The sequence below is a fragment of the Syngnathoides biaculeatus genome, chromosome 12, assembly GCF_019802595.1.
Source record: "Syngnathoides biaculeatus isolate LvHL_M chromosome 12, ASM1980259v1, whole genome shotgun sequence".
In the NCBI taxonomy this organism is placed as follows: Eukaryota; Metazoa; Chordata; class Actinopteri; order Syngnathiformes; family Syngnathidae; genus Syngnathoides; species Syngnathoides biaculeatus.
Genome location: NC_084651.1, coordinates 15,186,566 through 15,202,644, shown reverse-complemented (window position 1 = coordinate 15,202,644; position 16,079 = coordinate 15,186,566). Strand labels below are relative to the sequence as shown.

At 38.3% G+C, this 16,079-nt stretch overlaps 1 protein-coding gene across 11 annotated transcripts in view; it reads right to left on the bottom strand.

Annotated features, from left to right (window-relative positions):
• Positions 1-16,079, bottom strand: part of LOC133509912 (neurexin-1a-like) — a 211,969-nt gene that overhangs the window by 87,461 nt on the left and 108,429 nt on the right. For 10 of the 11 annotated variants that reach the window (XM_061837396.1, XM_061837394.1, XM_061837395.1 and 7 more), the window contains 5 exons: positions 15,472-15,594; positions 14,491-14,872; positions 13,456-13,646; positions 12,642-12,815; positions 7,505-7,624 (listed from right to left, as the gene is read on the bottom strand). In XM_061837396.1, the coding sequence (XP_061693380.1) occupies positions 7,505-7,624; positions 12,642-12,815; positions 13,456-13,646; positions 14,491-14,872; positions 15,472-15,594 (990 nt within the window). Of the gene's footprint in view, positions 1-7,504; positions 7,625-9,740; positions 9,768-12,641; positions 12,816-13,455; positions 13,647-14,490; positions 14,873-15,471; positions 15,595-16,079 lie in introns of all 11 variants that reach the window. The other variant, XM_061837397.1, reaches the window with a different exon arrangement.

Below are 16,079 nucleotides of genomic sequence, written 5' to 3'. Positions count from 1 at the left end.
ATGTTGTAGTGGTTCAGTCACCTGATTTTAGCGCAGGCAGTGTGGGTTCAGTTACCACTAAGTGACGGCGCGAATGTGAGTGCAAATGGATGTCCATGCCTTGCGACTGACTGGTGACCAATTCCGGGTGTCCTACCCCCAAAGTTAGCTCGGATAGGCTCTAGCGCCCCATGACCCTCACCAGGACCAGCGATGTTGAAAATGGATGGATGGAAGTATTCTTTTTCAGTCGACTGTTTGTTGTCATGCTGGAGCTGCTCAAACTACTGGAGACAAATTCCTTGTGTGTTTTTGACATACTTGGCTATTAAAAGTTATTTTGATTCTCATGTACTTTGTAGTTAAGACAGTAGTGTCGCTAATATCCAGCAGATTTTAGTTGTAAACGTTACCTGTGGAGCACAGTACAAGAGATTGTTTTACAAAATGAAAACTATCAAGCCTCTGGCCACCGATTCTTCACCTTGCGATATCTGGTCCATAGAATTACAACCAATGTATCGAAGCATTCCTAATGGATTTTATAGCGTTGATGTCTTTGCGCTGCTACAACAGCGTTGATCATTTCACATACTTAGGCAACAAGATTAAAACGACCTTGCACATGAATGCAAATCGATGTTAAAGTTGGACCTCTGCATCGACACTCCCCTATTGCTCCCTTCTGTTGGTGTGCGTGAGTGTATATGCAAGAAGATGTGTCCGCAAATGCATAAACTAAATCCTGACTGTCAGTGAGAGAGATAGGAGGTCGCAGGTCATCAGCTTTTCCGGAGACTTCCTCTCTATCTTGCCTGACAGTTCCCAAGATGCACTGTGGTCTGTCTGTCTCTGTGTGTCTGTCTCTCCTGAAAGCTGAGCCCATCACTTCTCTTCTCGGAGTGCAACATCTTAAACAGGTCAAGGACAGCCCGCCTCGCACTTTAGGAGTCCACAGTTTCTTTGTCAAATAACTGTATTAACTAGAACAATATTGGACAGACTCAGGAAATTAAGATGGCTCTTTACGAACACAAAAGAAAAATAGTCTGCCCTTGTTTCCCTATAAAAAATGGCTTCTGGGTAGCTGTAAAACATCTTTTACTTTAGTTTCAACACAAATATAAAGCCATTCTCCAGAAATGATCCGATTTCAACGAGTTTTCTATGAAAAGAAAATGCCTCCTTCAGACATATACTATATACAGCCAACAGTATTAGTTGTACAGTTCTCTCCATGGCTCATGGTTTGATTTCAATTGTACTAAACTTGATGTGGAGCGCTTGTCACATATATGATTCACATCCTCCCAGTAACAGGAAACTATACCTGACACACAGCTCAGTTGACTCATATAAAACAGGGTAATGCACAATGTAGAGACCGTACGTCACAGAGTGTTGGGAATGAATGTTGATATTATACAAGGACAACTGCTGTGCTTTTATGTTGAAACAAAATGTCTGGAGGTGTTGAAAAAGCATCTTTTGTGTTAATAACATTGAAGAGGTGCTCTGATAATAGTTGACCATAAGTTTACTGTATTTGTATCATAGCTTAGTATGATTAGAGAGTACCAGAAGAACAAATCTGGGATAAGAGGAATCTTTATTACCTAATCTGTTGGCCAGAGTTAAACAAGACCAGCTCAAAATATATAAATACATGCAGCATGCAGTATACAGTGCTATACATTCAAACCTGACACCTCTGGGCCTTTAGAGCGCTCTCAGGCCAAGCAAGGTTCATTGACCCTCGCCCCACCCACCCACATCCAACTCCAGAGAGATTTGGAGAGAGAAAAACATCCAAAGATGTTCTACCAGACTGCTTGAGGGTGGCAGCCCATGTACCAAATGTTTTGGTTGAGAGTAACCTGAAACTCTATTAAGCAGGTCACAAAATCAAGACAGCAGTGGAGGAGGAAATGAATTTTGCCAAGATAGTGAAAGATATCATGCGCACATTCACTGCTCACTAGAGAGGGAAACATGAGCACATAAAGTCCATCCTCCATGAATGAAAAACATAGGCAGCTGGAGGTGGTCAGGGAAACATGCAAAGGTTGAGCATACGATTTTTTTATGGAGAAAATGAGGGATGCATTTTTGCATAGTCTAATCCCTCTGTGCTTAGAATAAAAGGTCTGTGTGTGCCATGGGAGACAGATGCCTGGTTGCTGTTCCCTAAAAAGCTTGCTTCATTGGCTTTGGAGATGCATCTAACCCTATGTAAACACAAGAGCGTCCATCTGTCCTCATTGACGCCATAGATTCATTGGAATCTATTCCAGTTGACATACACTAGTTGGACTAATACAAGAACAATTTATTAAAACAAAAAAAAAAAATAAAAAAAATGTTTACTTGTGGTGGCACAGTGGAGCAACTGGTTAGAGCATCTGCCTCACAGTTCTGAGGACCGTGTTTCAAATCCCAGGCACGCCTGATTGGTTTTCTCCAGGAACTTTGATTTCCTCCCACATTCAAAAAACATGTATTCATTGGAGACTCTAAATTGCCCTTAGGTGTGACTGAGAGTGCAAATGGTTGTTTGCTTCTATGTGCCTTGTGATTGGCTGGCAACCAGTTCAGGATGTACCCTGCCTCCAGCCAATAGTGAGGATAAGCAGTATTGAAAATGAATGAATGAATGAAAGAACAAGATTCTAACTTTATTGCAATTGGACTTTCTATTTTCTGTCTACAGAGTGCTTCAGTCGTAGCATTTGAGGAGTCAAACTTACTTCATTGGTCACACTATGACAAATTGGAAAATGGTTTAGTTATTTTTGTGTAATCTTGCTGACCAATAAAAAAAAAAAGAACTGCATCTTAAATCATTGCTCTGTAACTTGTCAAAGGACATAAAGTACTGCCTTCTTTAAAAGAATGCTGTCACCAAATAAAGTATCCTTCAAAAAACAAAGCTACAAAGGGGCAGATATTGTGGCAGTGATGCCAAGTGTAATATTTATGTTGAGTGGGATGTTTAACTGTCACAAGTGTGAAACACTGCGTGGAACACCCCGCAGGGCACTTAAAAACATTCTCTGTCAACATCTTAATGAGCCTTCGGTTGTCGAGTAACAAATACATATTTAATGATGAAGTAAGTCACCAGTGCATAGTAGCACAACCCTGAGTTTTGAAAAAAAAAAAATTGCGAGCAAATATATGCAGTATAATCCATTCAAACACCAGGAAGACAGCAAGTGTGCCATTACAAAAGAACAGATGCATTATACACACACCGATTCGATATTCCGTGATTCAGCATCATCCAAAAAACATTTTAAGTAGTAACTAGGTCAGCTAAAACAGGTTAACTATAAGGCTTCTGATAAAAACTTAGGGAAAAGTTACAGCAGTCTATGTCTGGTTTCTATGCCAACAGTCTAAGTCTGACACAGAAACTCATTGAATGTGATGATCGCCGCCATCATCATCATCATCATCATCAACAACAACACCATCATCATCATCATCATGAGCTGAAAATAATTGTGCTGTGTTGTGACAAGTTATTGGGACCTTAGGTATGATCTGATGCTGGTAGAGTAAATGAAATCAATAAAAAGGCCCACACAAGCTGCATTATTGTTTCAGTGCCAGTCCAATTAAATATTTATCAGCCAAACATTACAAGATTCATTATACTGATAGAAAATGATGATACCCTCACCAATAGTTAAACTGTAATGAAGAATGCTTGCTGGCTGGGTTATATTTCTTGGGACTAGAGAAATTAGGTAGCTCCTAAAATGAATAAACAAAAAGTATAGGGCTTTGTTATGTGTTGCACAATGTTTGTTAAAAAACAGAGGAAGTGTTCAAAACAGGCTGAGGCCCAAGAATTGCCTAGTGTATGCAACAAAATAGGGCCACGTGGAGGGGAAAGAGAATGTTATTTTGTTGTGACAGCAGACTGCCTCAAATGCCCTCTGGGCACAGAGCTGCCCTGGTTATCCCCTTGAAACAAACTAAGTGGTTTAATCCGTCCACTGTATTCTATTGACCGTTTAATTGCCTGCATGCTAGGGGAAGCACTTGCATGTCTTTATCTATCTTTTCAATGAAACCCGAGTGTCCTACTTTAACCTTAACAATGCCAAATATTTTGACTTTCTAAACCATTCATACTCCATAGTCCCTACAATGCAATTTCATGGGTTTGCTATCGTCTTTACAACATTATTTCATGAGTGCTGGGTCAATCAATGGGTCAGGATGAACCAATTTTTGATGTCAGCCTTTCTTTCAACTAATGGAATAAATGAGTAAAAGTGTTAGCAGTGCGCCATATCTGTAATTACAGCATTATCAGTGTGATCATTATGAGATCAATCCTATCTGATCCTTATATGGTCGTTTGATGTTAAAAGTTGAAAATACATTCTTATTCCTGCATCTTTATCCAGATTCTAACCAAAATCCAATCTTTTTTTTTTTGGGTGCAATCTAGTAAAGTTCATTTGTGTGACTAATTTACTTCCTTGTATCAAAATAACTTCACACTGTGCATTGTTATTAGTTTAATATGATTTTTTTGTGATATTTACCAACTGCAATTATGTTGTACATGTCCTTTACTTTCTTTTGCAGTCTATGACAACACTGAAAGGTACAAGCCTTAATATTAATGTCAATGTTTGACTAATTACTAAGTTGGTTGGAAGTGAATGTTTGTTGTTAAGTATGCATTGAGCACATGTCATAAATATCCCAAGATCATTTTACTCTGCATGTCTTAAAGATAAATCTAACCCTAGATAATGTACAACAGTAGAAACCAACCCAAGGTCAAGACTACTCTCAAAATATTAAGGCTATCTTAAGATATTAAGATACTACTTGTGAATGAGTATCCACTGAGTCAGACACATCAGAAATCAATGAAGTAAGCCCCGATTTTTACCCATGGGCAGATAGATAGAAGATATGAGTGCATTACCGCCATTGTTGCTACAATATTGACATGGCACTAATAGCTTGGAATACACGAAAGGGTGAATGAGCAACCAAGCGAGGCCAAAATTGCGTGAAGCTCTGGCGGACTCGATTCAATCACCTTTTCTCGACCCACTTAGGCTCAACAGCACACATCATTCTGTTTGTCTTTAAATATTATCTTCAGATGCTTGACCACTTCGGGCAAACTCCCAGAGGATGTCTAGACTGGACATGTAGACCTCCCACAAACCAATGATGCTTGCGTGCAACCCAACAAACACAAAGACTGGCTGTTTTAAACTGGGATTTCAAAAGCCCACAAGAACTGAAAAGACCAACAACAGAAAATATCATCACTCAAAGCAGACCTTGACCGCATTGTTCTTTTGGCTGATCATCTGATTGTTTTTTGTTTGTCTTAGTTGTACAAGGTGAAACAACTTCCAACCTCAAACCACAAACATAAGGACTCTTGTGTCAGACTCCTAGTTTTGCAAGTCTTTGACGTAATTATTTTTACTTTTATTCACCGAGCCAAAGGTTGATTCAGCTCTCACCCGAAGTATATTTATTATTGTCTCTATTTCTACAAAATGAATCCTGATACATGCACTTGCAGCCACAAATATCCACAAAAAGCAGGGTGTACACCAATGTTTACATTACAAAGCGGCTATAAATGATAACAGGGTGTTGTAAATACATGCTGACACCTTTGAGCTATGCCGACAGCATAATTAATCACTCAGTCTCAGTAATGTTTATTAAGTTTTGTAGGTGCAATACTGGGTAGCCATTTCATAGCATACAAGTGATATAGAGGCAGGAGGCAAGATACGAAGTGTACATAAGTATAGTAATTCAATAAACTCCACATGGAGCTTGTTTCCGCTGAACCCATTTGTGTGTTCTAAATTGTTTGCTCTTTCAAACAAAAGTTAAAAAAAAACATTTCCTCCAGAAACGGTTTCTCTTTTTTTTCTCTGCCACATACATGTGACAATCCATCAAAACAGAAGATAAAACTTCAGTTCCATTTCTCACACTTAGATTTTCCTGAGTAGAGAGAAGTTTACTCGCATATTTATTCCATTGGCTCAAGTTCATCACAGTTCTAGGAAAGCATTTCTTTGTATTGGATATTGCATCCCATGGGCCATGATATTGAGCAGAGCTATTGTTTTATTAGGGCTGCAGGAACAATGGGTCTGGCTATAGTAACAAGGCTTAGCAGGAAGAGTCTTTTAAAGTCCAAATATAATATAGTTGTACGTCCTGTGAGCCAGTGTGCTCCCATTGCTGTAAACAAGCTTTCACAATGTTTGTTTATTTAACTAGAAAACCAAGGTTTAATGCAATTTTAAGCTTCCGTTAATTTCCAAAGAAAGCTCACAAGGAGTTATAATATATAATAATCACATTTTCTTGAACAAAACAGAGTCAAGTGAATGCAAAGGGAAAGCATGACAAGCATAAAAACCAAGAATCTCGTGTGGATGACTCCTTTTCGGGTAACAAAAAGCAAAGGATACATGCAACTCAGTGTACTTAAATGCTCCAAAAAAAAATAATAGAAATAAAATGATGTCGTCACAAAAATCCCCATATAAACACATATCTCATTGACAAAAGGCACAGTTGTTCTATCTTGAATGCTATTCAGAAATTTGCTTATTCAACGTCCAGTGTTAAGTGGTGCTAAAAACAATGAAGACCCATTGAAAGCCCCCATACATTTGTCCGAAGAAAGGGGAACTAGTTACAAAAACGTGGACATAACCAGATAATTTAGCAGTCAATTAGCCATCAGTGTGACAATGGCAGGGGTCTGTAAAATAGAGACTAACACGGGAGCGGATGTAGACTTCCACTCCCGCTCCCTCTGTCTCCCACCCCCGCCCAATCCCAAATGAGTGTTAAAAGAAAAATTCTCCCAAGTGATTGATCCCAAAATGAATTCCAAACTAAAAATTCAAATGTACAAATTACCAGAATGATTAAGAAACCAAACTTAAATTTATCAACAAAAGTTGCAGAGTTAAGCAATTTTTAACTTGATGCTTATGGGACAAGTTCAAATATTGATTGTGTTCAAAATTAAATGCATCACAAGTTCCACTACCATCCATTCCTGCTGACTTTTGTTTTCATAGTTTCTGCTTCCAATGACCTTTTGCACCAGCTTCTGTCCAATCCCGCGATTGATGGTCAAATTCCCCTCCATGTTACCCACGAGATGTTGTGGGATTGGCGAAAAAATGTTAACCTCCAGTGCAAGAAATTTTAATCTGACCCAGAGCCATCTATAAACGAGAGGGCAAAACAACATTACATAAAAATGCATATTATGCTGTTGACAAACACAATTATGCGGGACACAAAACAGCCATCTGAAAAGAATCATCCATGGATCACACCATTCTTTTTAAGAAGTTGCGATGTAGTGATGGGGGTGACAAATATTTCTACCTGAATCTGAAATAGCATCTATTTTTTATTCTTTTTTATCCAATGCCTTTGCCTCCCCCCCCAAAAGAACAGGAATTGACTTGAAAGATTTCTGGACTCCTACCGTCATTACACAACGGGCCACCGAACGTCGTCATACTGCAATCACAGCTGAAGCCCTCCCACTGTTGAAGACAAACACCCTGGTTGGCACAGGAGTCTTCCTGGCATGTGGTGCTTGGGCCTGAGCATGAAGAGAAATACGAGACGCAGTGAGCCCACTGACATCACTTGCGTCATTTCACACTACAGTGAAAATGTCACAAAAATAACCATCTTCCTGCAAAAGTGACACACAGAAAAAAACCCACATTCACTGTGCCAAGACATGAAGAACGTATTTTGTGTACTGTATTTCAAAACATTCAATCGCATGACAGAACAAAGTTTTAAAAGAATTCAGCAGAGATGAACATCACACTTTTGGAATTTAGATATCTGTTGAACGCGTGGAGGCCCAATCAAAATGTTAAGCAGAATTTGTGTAATCAAAGTAAATTGCCCGTCAGTATTATTCTGATTTTCATGGAATACTCTATTGAAAAAAGATTGTTCTTCAATGATCTCATGGCGATTAGCTGTCATTTGTGCCTTCATTGAGTCTATGAATTCTCCTTTAACTCTACATTTTGTACAAGCACAGGTAGAACCAAGGATATACAGTAGCAGTTCCAATTTCTGGAAGGACATCAAGACAGTAAAAGTTACTATGGATGATTGTGGAAGTTATTCGATAAAATCCAATGACATTCTACAAGCACAAACTCATTCATGATGCTTTTCTATATTAATTCAACGTTAACAGATTAGACATCGAATTATGGTAGATACATAACAATAAAAAATACATTTGACTTCATATTCAAATGACTATTTGGTAAAATGTTTTGAATACACTGTAATAGCGCTGTAATTTGATCTGGACGACGAAAGAAATGAGCAATTTCATAAGAAATCAGTTTGAATTTGGACGGAATTATTAAATTGTATGTAGGAACTTAAATTAGCGCCTAGACAAGCGGTCGCTGTCCTTCTTAAAATGTGCCTGCCGTATCTTGAGGTAAGATCCTGAAATATTTGTTGAAAATGAATGAACTAACCCAAGAAGATTCAACTCGGGTTAATGCATTTGTAGTTGAGTCCAGGTGTAGTTTCACACAGAAATGTTGAGAAAATGTCATTAAATGTTTAATGATCATGTAGTGTGCCATAAAACGTTGATGTTTAAGCGCTTACAACATTTCATAGCTTCATAGCAGTCCTCACAGTCATATTTGAATTCCCCAGAATAAAACCTTATATAATAAATGGCACATTTTTAAACAATAACATCAAAATAATAAGGAAAAAAAAGAACGTGTGAATTTTCATGAAACAGATGTTGTTTTGTGGGTTCAAGTGGAATATAAATGTAATTTTATGACATGATAAGGCATGCATGAAACAGTTCTGTGTGGAAAAAAATCAAGAAGACTCAAAGAAAGAATCAAAACATACTTTAGTCCGATGTGAAAGATATACTGCAGTACTTCACACATTTATTAGACCACAAGGAAAAAATCTTCTGATATGAAATACTTTAAATGAAATGCTTTCCATTTCAATTTACTTTTAACTTTTTAGCATCTTGTACAAAAATCAAACTGAATTCAATAAACTGAGGTGGCTTACTGGGTTCATCTTAGAAGTCAGAAATGAATCAAGTGCACCATTTGCCACTAAACACTTTCTTTCTAATTCTGGAATGCAAGTTCTGAAATCTTAAGTAAGAAATAATGTATCTTTAGTTATCTATTTTCTAAATTGAAAAAATAGATAAGAATAATTACTATACAATTGCACAATTATTATTTTGGTTCAATAGCTTCTGCACACTGAGCTGTTCACCACTGGGGTGAGGTGATGAACGCTAATTAGCAATGATGTTAATTTATGTGGAATCTGGTATAAATCTGTGTGGTGGTCTAATAATTGTTTTAGGAGCTGTTACTTGCTTTTGCAAAAGTGAGGGGTTTGCTCTTTTTCTGTGTAGAGTGCAACAAAAACAGAAGAATATATGATGAATTTAAAATGAATGACTGCAGTGAATTAAAATAAAATGTGGTGATGATCCTTGTATTCCAATGGGACTGAAGCCCATGATGTACAGTACAGCGAACAGGTGAAAGTGAAACGTAGCAGTCACTCCACCCAGGGAGATCTTGTGTGTGTGTCTTTCGAGAAGTGGTGGGGGCAAGGAAGCATTGCCGATGCAACAAAGGGAAGGATATCACACATTGTTTCAACATTACTGTATCTACCTTGCAAATCAGCTTTCATCAATGCAACTTTTGACAGCAAAATGGTAGAAGAGGAAAAGGCAAAGTATAGCAATGGTTAGTAAAACAAGGATGTAAGAGGTGGAATAACTTGTAGAGGCAGTGGAAGGTGGACAGAGACCAAGTGGAGATGAAGTGGGTGTTTGAATCTTCCAAAAAGAGGGATGCACAGTAGAAGGAAGTCGGGGTAAGACGGACTCTTAAAAACATTTATGAAGACAGGCTTCACCCCCACTGTACTAGGCAATCAAACACATACAAAGAGTGTTCATTCAAAGTAACCATTGAAATTGTGCGGCATAAAGACAACAACAAATTTGTCACAACCACGCAGGGTGCTAAATTTGATTACATTTGTAATGTTGAACCATAAAAATATCATAAATTGTAAACTCAATTGAGAGGAGTGGATGAATTGTGAAATTAAACTAGGTGACTGATGCCGAAAAGTAAATCCAATATTATCTTTGGATGCGGTGCTCATGCTAATCATGAATGCAACAAAGGTTTCATACATAATTCACAATGATTGCTTCTGGCAAACTCTCAGATCCAGTAAGCGTGCACCGAGCAAAATGAAATGGGGATGGAATTGGAAATAGCAGTAACAGTACAAATATGGCTGAGAGAATAATCAGATTATGTCCAAATGAAATTAGCAATTGCTCATGGTAAAGTCTCAGTGCTTGATGCATCTGAACAGAAAGCTTAGTGCATTTATTCAAATCACGTGATATTCATGGCACAAGTTAGCAGTGTGAATGTCTCAGCATAAACGCTGCAGTGTTCGAATGTGTTATTGATAGCGATCAGAAGCAATTACATGTTTGTATTATTTCACCGAGACAATAAAATACCGTAGATAATAAGGAAATACTTTACATCCCCACAAGTGATGGGAATGGGGGAAAAATATCTTTATTCCTAAATCATCTGCATAATGATTAATACAAGAACTTGTTACTTTCAGTCAATTTTTTATTTAACTGGGAGTTTTATGGAGTGGGTGTGTTTTCGTTTTCAGGGAAGGAGCAAGCAAGTTTCAGCATGGAAAGGAGCAGAGTTAGTTTGGCGGTGATCCTGTGTCGTCAACATGTAAATAAACAATCCCAAATCCAGCCAGATCATGTCTCGCACCTGTGCACAGAGTGAAAACAAGAAAACGCAGATGTGGATGGTGACGTGGAAGAGTAGAGGCTTTTCCCCAAAATTAAATCTTTGGGACAAGAAATTAATTAAAATTATACTCGGCGCTAAACATTGACTTCAATTTAAGCAAAAACACTCATTCAGTACACTTGATTGAGACAAACTTCTTTAGATGAAAACACATAAAACAATTTCAATCCATCCATCCAGTTTCTGAGCTACTCATCCTCACAAGGGTTGTGGGAGTGCCGGAGCCTATCCCAGCTATCATTGGGCAGGTGGTGGGGTACACCTTGAACTGGTTGCCAGCCAATCGCAGGGCACACGGAGACACACAACACCCACACTTACAATCACACCTATGGGCAATTTAGAGTGTCCGGACTGGTGGGGCCGGGATTTGAACCCCGGTCCTCAAAACTGTGAGGCCAACCATCTAACCAGTTGCTCCACAGTCCCGCCCAATTTCATCCAAGGGGACAAAATCTAGCTTCTTGTTTTTAAATAGTAGTATGCTAACAGTAAAACAAAAACTAAAACACTGGATACTCCATTTCTGTTTCATCAGCAGACTGTTATGGCAGGAAAGTAGCAGTCGCCAAAATAAATGGTGCCTTGGATGCTGCTGGAGTGAAATTGATTGTCCCTCAATGATACAAAAGTTGGTTCCAAATGATTTACAACTTAAGTAGTAGAGCCACACTAAAAAGAAAACGCAAGAGTCAAATTAACCTAAAAAAGGACACGGTTGGAAAGTTCTGAAAATAAAGTCAGAATTTATGTTTTAAAACCAGTAGATGCTGTCTAGGTGTGTCAGAATAGATCCAGGAATGGTGTCACAAAATTTATATATCCACTCCAACCCACCCGTCAAAGTTATTCCCTTGGAGTCTAATATATGGTCCCACCCTTCGCTGCCATGCCATCATTTCACACCTGTCAGGATTCTTCCAAGATTCTCAGTAACTCCATCATCACTGCCATCTTGACGTCATCCATGTCTTCAAAATGGGTCCCTCGGTGAACCCCTAGAGCTTGAGAATGAGGGAAGTGGTGCCAAGTCATGTGAGTAAGGACGTTGTCTCAAGATGGCAAGGTGGTTGTTCTCAGCCTGGAAGCATCAGATGCTGTCGGACTGTCATGCTGAAGCAGCCACGAGTTGTCCAGCCACAACTTTGGTCAAATTGCAGGCACTGAATGGAGCAAATGTTGCAGTGTGGACGTGCCGATTAATCATCTGACCACGGCTGAATGGGAAAGCCTGTAGTTTGTACTTTTGGTTGTCAATCCTGGACCCTTTCCGAAAAACTTCCAACTTCTTTTTTTTTTTCTTTCATTTTCGTGTGGCCTAGGTACTCCTTTTATGTTATGAATAGAAATGAAATTGTATATTAAAAAAAATAAACAAGAACAACAACTGGACAACAGAAGAATAAAAACAGTAAATGTTAATTCAAGCATTTGTGATCAGACATATCTTAAAAATAAACATTAATTTCCTTGGGTTTATAGATGATCATTTGGAAATTCTGACTGGTGGTCGGTGCCCGTTCAGGTACTGCAGATCATTTAAAATAATCTTTGTTGGGGAAAATGCAAAGAATTAGTTGAGTATTGTTCGGGGTGTGAAAAAAAGCATATGCGGCAAATTGAGTTTTACTCTGTACTCTTTATAATTCTGCTGTCATGACAATTGTAAATAAATAATGAAGCTCAATTGAACTCAAAGCTCACCTTCACATCCCCTTTCGATTTGTCCCACACAGTCCAACGCATCTGACATCAAGTCAGGGAGGCGCCCATTCAGATCCACTGATGCCAAACAACCTTGAAAGCCCTCTTTAGCGTGTACCAGTTTGGGAAGTTCCTTGTACATCTCCTTGGTCACTCCACCAATATAAAGATTACCTGGATGAAAGTATAATACAATACTGACCCCTTGTGGAAAGAAATCCTAATTGCAATATAAAGGAGACAAACGGAGTAAAGGTTTGCCATTGTGAGCTAACGGCGAATTGATCACTCTACAGAAGAGAACATAGAATTATTTTGTATTATTGCATGTGAAAATTGTTGATAACTGATAATTGTTAACAGCGGATTAAATGTATGTGTGACCTTTTCTTGCGAAATGAACACTGCCATGCAAACACAACCTCCGGGAGTAATAAATAGTATTAAAATAATTACAACTGACCATATGCCCTCATTTTACATGTATTTAAATGTTGTTGTTTTTTTCATTGGGAATACAGTCACATTGTACCTGAATAAAAAAAAAATGCTGATACCGTATTTACTCTACTGTTGTGTCTATTCTATGCGCCTTATAATGCAGTGCACCTTATAGTGCAGAAAATATGGTAGTTATTTTTTACTTGTCACTGATATTCTTTTGTAGATTTCATGCGACATGCTGATTTGTAGATTTTTAAATGAAGCTGTTTTAAATTAAAATTAAACTCACATAAGATGATTTTAGTTATGTAACATATATACACGTGGTAGTGATGTCATTTTAACACTCCGTACAGCAGAATGCAAATACCCTTTAAGTCCAGGTTTTTGGCCCCTGTGGTGGTCTGCGTGGTAATCTTGGTATCAATTTTGACAGTGTGGAGGTTGTTAGCATCCCTGGAGATGATGACGCTGTGCCAGTTGTTGTCATTGAGAGGCTTGTTGGAGTTTCCTTTAATCAAATGGGCTCCATTTCCCAGGTCTGACACATAATGCAGGTATCTATAAGACAACGGAACACCATTTGATTATGTTTAATCGTGAACAATAATCTAAAAGACATGAATAAGTGATCAGCAACAAATTAATATTTGTGATGCATTAATGAAGATGCATAAAAATCTGTTAAGTAACTCTCAGTCTTCAGAATTAACAAAGGCTTTTGGCAGTGATTAACAAACTTCTCTTTAATTCTGTCGTTTAAGAGGAGTTTACGATTCACATGCTCAGTTTAATTCAAATGTATGACCTTGTAATGTTTCTCCGAGGAGAATATTATCAAAAACTCCAGGCCTTTATTGAAAGAAGGTCATCCTATAGCTTTTTTGAGCATTAAGAAATGCGCTCCTGGGTAGTTGATTTCTTTTTATGTTGGGTACTTGTGTGCCTTTGTGAAGATTAAAAATAGAAGAAGACTAATGGCCAAAAGCTCCCAGTAAAAACTTGGCCAAAAAAGGTGATAACAATGAAATTTGAAGTCCTTCAGCAATGTAAAAACTGTCAAAAATTGTATTTGTTTAAGAAGCATTGTGAAGTAAAAAATATACAAAGAAAATGCGGGAAATTAGGTGAAAATTGCACCTGAAAAAGATCAAACAAATAAGGTTTGCTACCAAACTACATTTCAGATACTGTGGATATAAAAACTCTGCACACCCCTGTTCAAATGGCAGGTTATTTGATATAAAAAGATGACAGCACGATAAATACGTTAGAAGCGTCTTGCACCGTTTCTGTGATACATAACCTCTGCAACGCGGTTGGAAAGTAATATTTTCGAGAGAACAAGTAAAATAAAAGCAACTGAGATAATGCAGTTGCAGAATAGTACAGGGTCTGAACATACCCTTTGACCAGCTCCACCACAATGAAGTCATTGCCATCCCCACTGTTATAGAGGATGAGGCCATCGGAGGAGGTGGTCTTAAACTGAAAGAAAAGATGCATGGAGTAGTAAGCCTGGAGAGCAGTGAGGGTGACGTAGCTGGAGCGCGACTTGAAGGTGACAGGATCAGCAATGATGGTCTTGAAGCCAATCATGGCGTTGAGTTCACAGTAGTCAATGTCGCCGTTTTTGCACAGGTCTATGTAGGCCATGCCGTTGAAGGAGAGACTTTGGAGATGACCAATGAAATTGGACGGCACCATGGACATGAAGCGCTTCTCCGTCACGATGCCGGTCTCGATGTTGTGGAACTCCAGTTGGGTGTGGTCACCGGCCATTTGACCTTTGATCGCACAGATGGGAAAAGAAAAGTGAGTGTTGCTGGAGGAGTGGCAGAATTACGGCAATGACAACACAGTTTCCCTAAAATGTCCAAAATACATGAAGAACTGTGCTATAATCATCAAGATTTTCTTGTTATGTTTCTCTTTGTCTTTGATTGTCTTGGGGCGGGGGTACTTTTACCTGTACTTATAACTAGTACAATGAAATTGAAAAATAACCAGGCCTTACAGAGACTAGAAACATTTTCTCTCTGACCTTGTATCAGTGATATATTTTTAAATCAAAAAATGAAAAAAATAAAATAAAATAAAGACTCAAAGTTACAGTATATGCACCATGCAGAAGTAAACAGTTTGGTGTACAAAAATTCTAACATTATATAGGGTAGATTAAAAATAAAAATTCACAACATGAAGTAAAAATAAATTCACTTTCCAGTGTAGCTTCCAGCAATGATACCATTCACCAAATACAAAACTAATTTTACATCTAGAGTCGGCCAGGGTGTGCATAATTTTTTGTTCAAATTTATAAATGATGGGGAAAAAATGCAAACAGGAAGTTTGTACTTGTGTGTGTGTGTTAATTTAGAAGTACCTTCCACTGGTGTCAGATCATCTACAGTCAGTGTCAAACTCTTTCCCCTCCTGAACACGCGTACTGTGTGCCACTCATTATCATTCAGATTCTGACCCGCAAAAATAGTCTCTGGACCTTTGCCTGCAGGACAGCCCAAAAATGGTTAACAAACATACACATCTGAGAGGTGGATATACAGAAATCCAAACAGAAAATAGCAAAGAAGGTGAAATTAAAAAAAGAAAAGAAAAGAGGGACAGAGTGGAAGACGTTTTTTTTTCTAACCCTAACCCAAAGGCAGAAAACGTGGTTGCCATAGTTAATGGTCCATAGAAAACACATTATTCTGACTTGCACTTTGCAGTTCTACCATTAAACAAAGGACGAGATCAGAACACTCAGGAAAGTCCCATTTTCACAACACTGAAAGAAAGCAAGCAAGGACCTATATTTTTATAACCATGCTGTAAATCTGCTCTGTTAGTTGTTGCAACTAAGTAAACAAGAAATAGGAGAAATATAAAGTATCATGTCCCTGGTATCTGCTCGACTGTGGTATTCAACTAATTTACATCACGCCACGAGATGGCAGCAGAACACCGTCACGAGATATTCCAGTACACAAC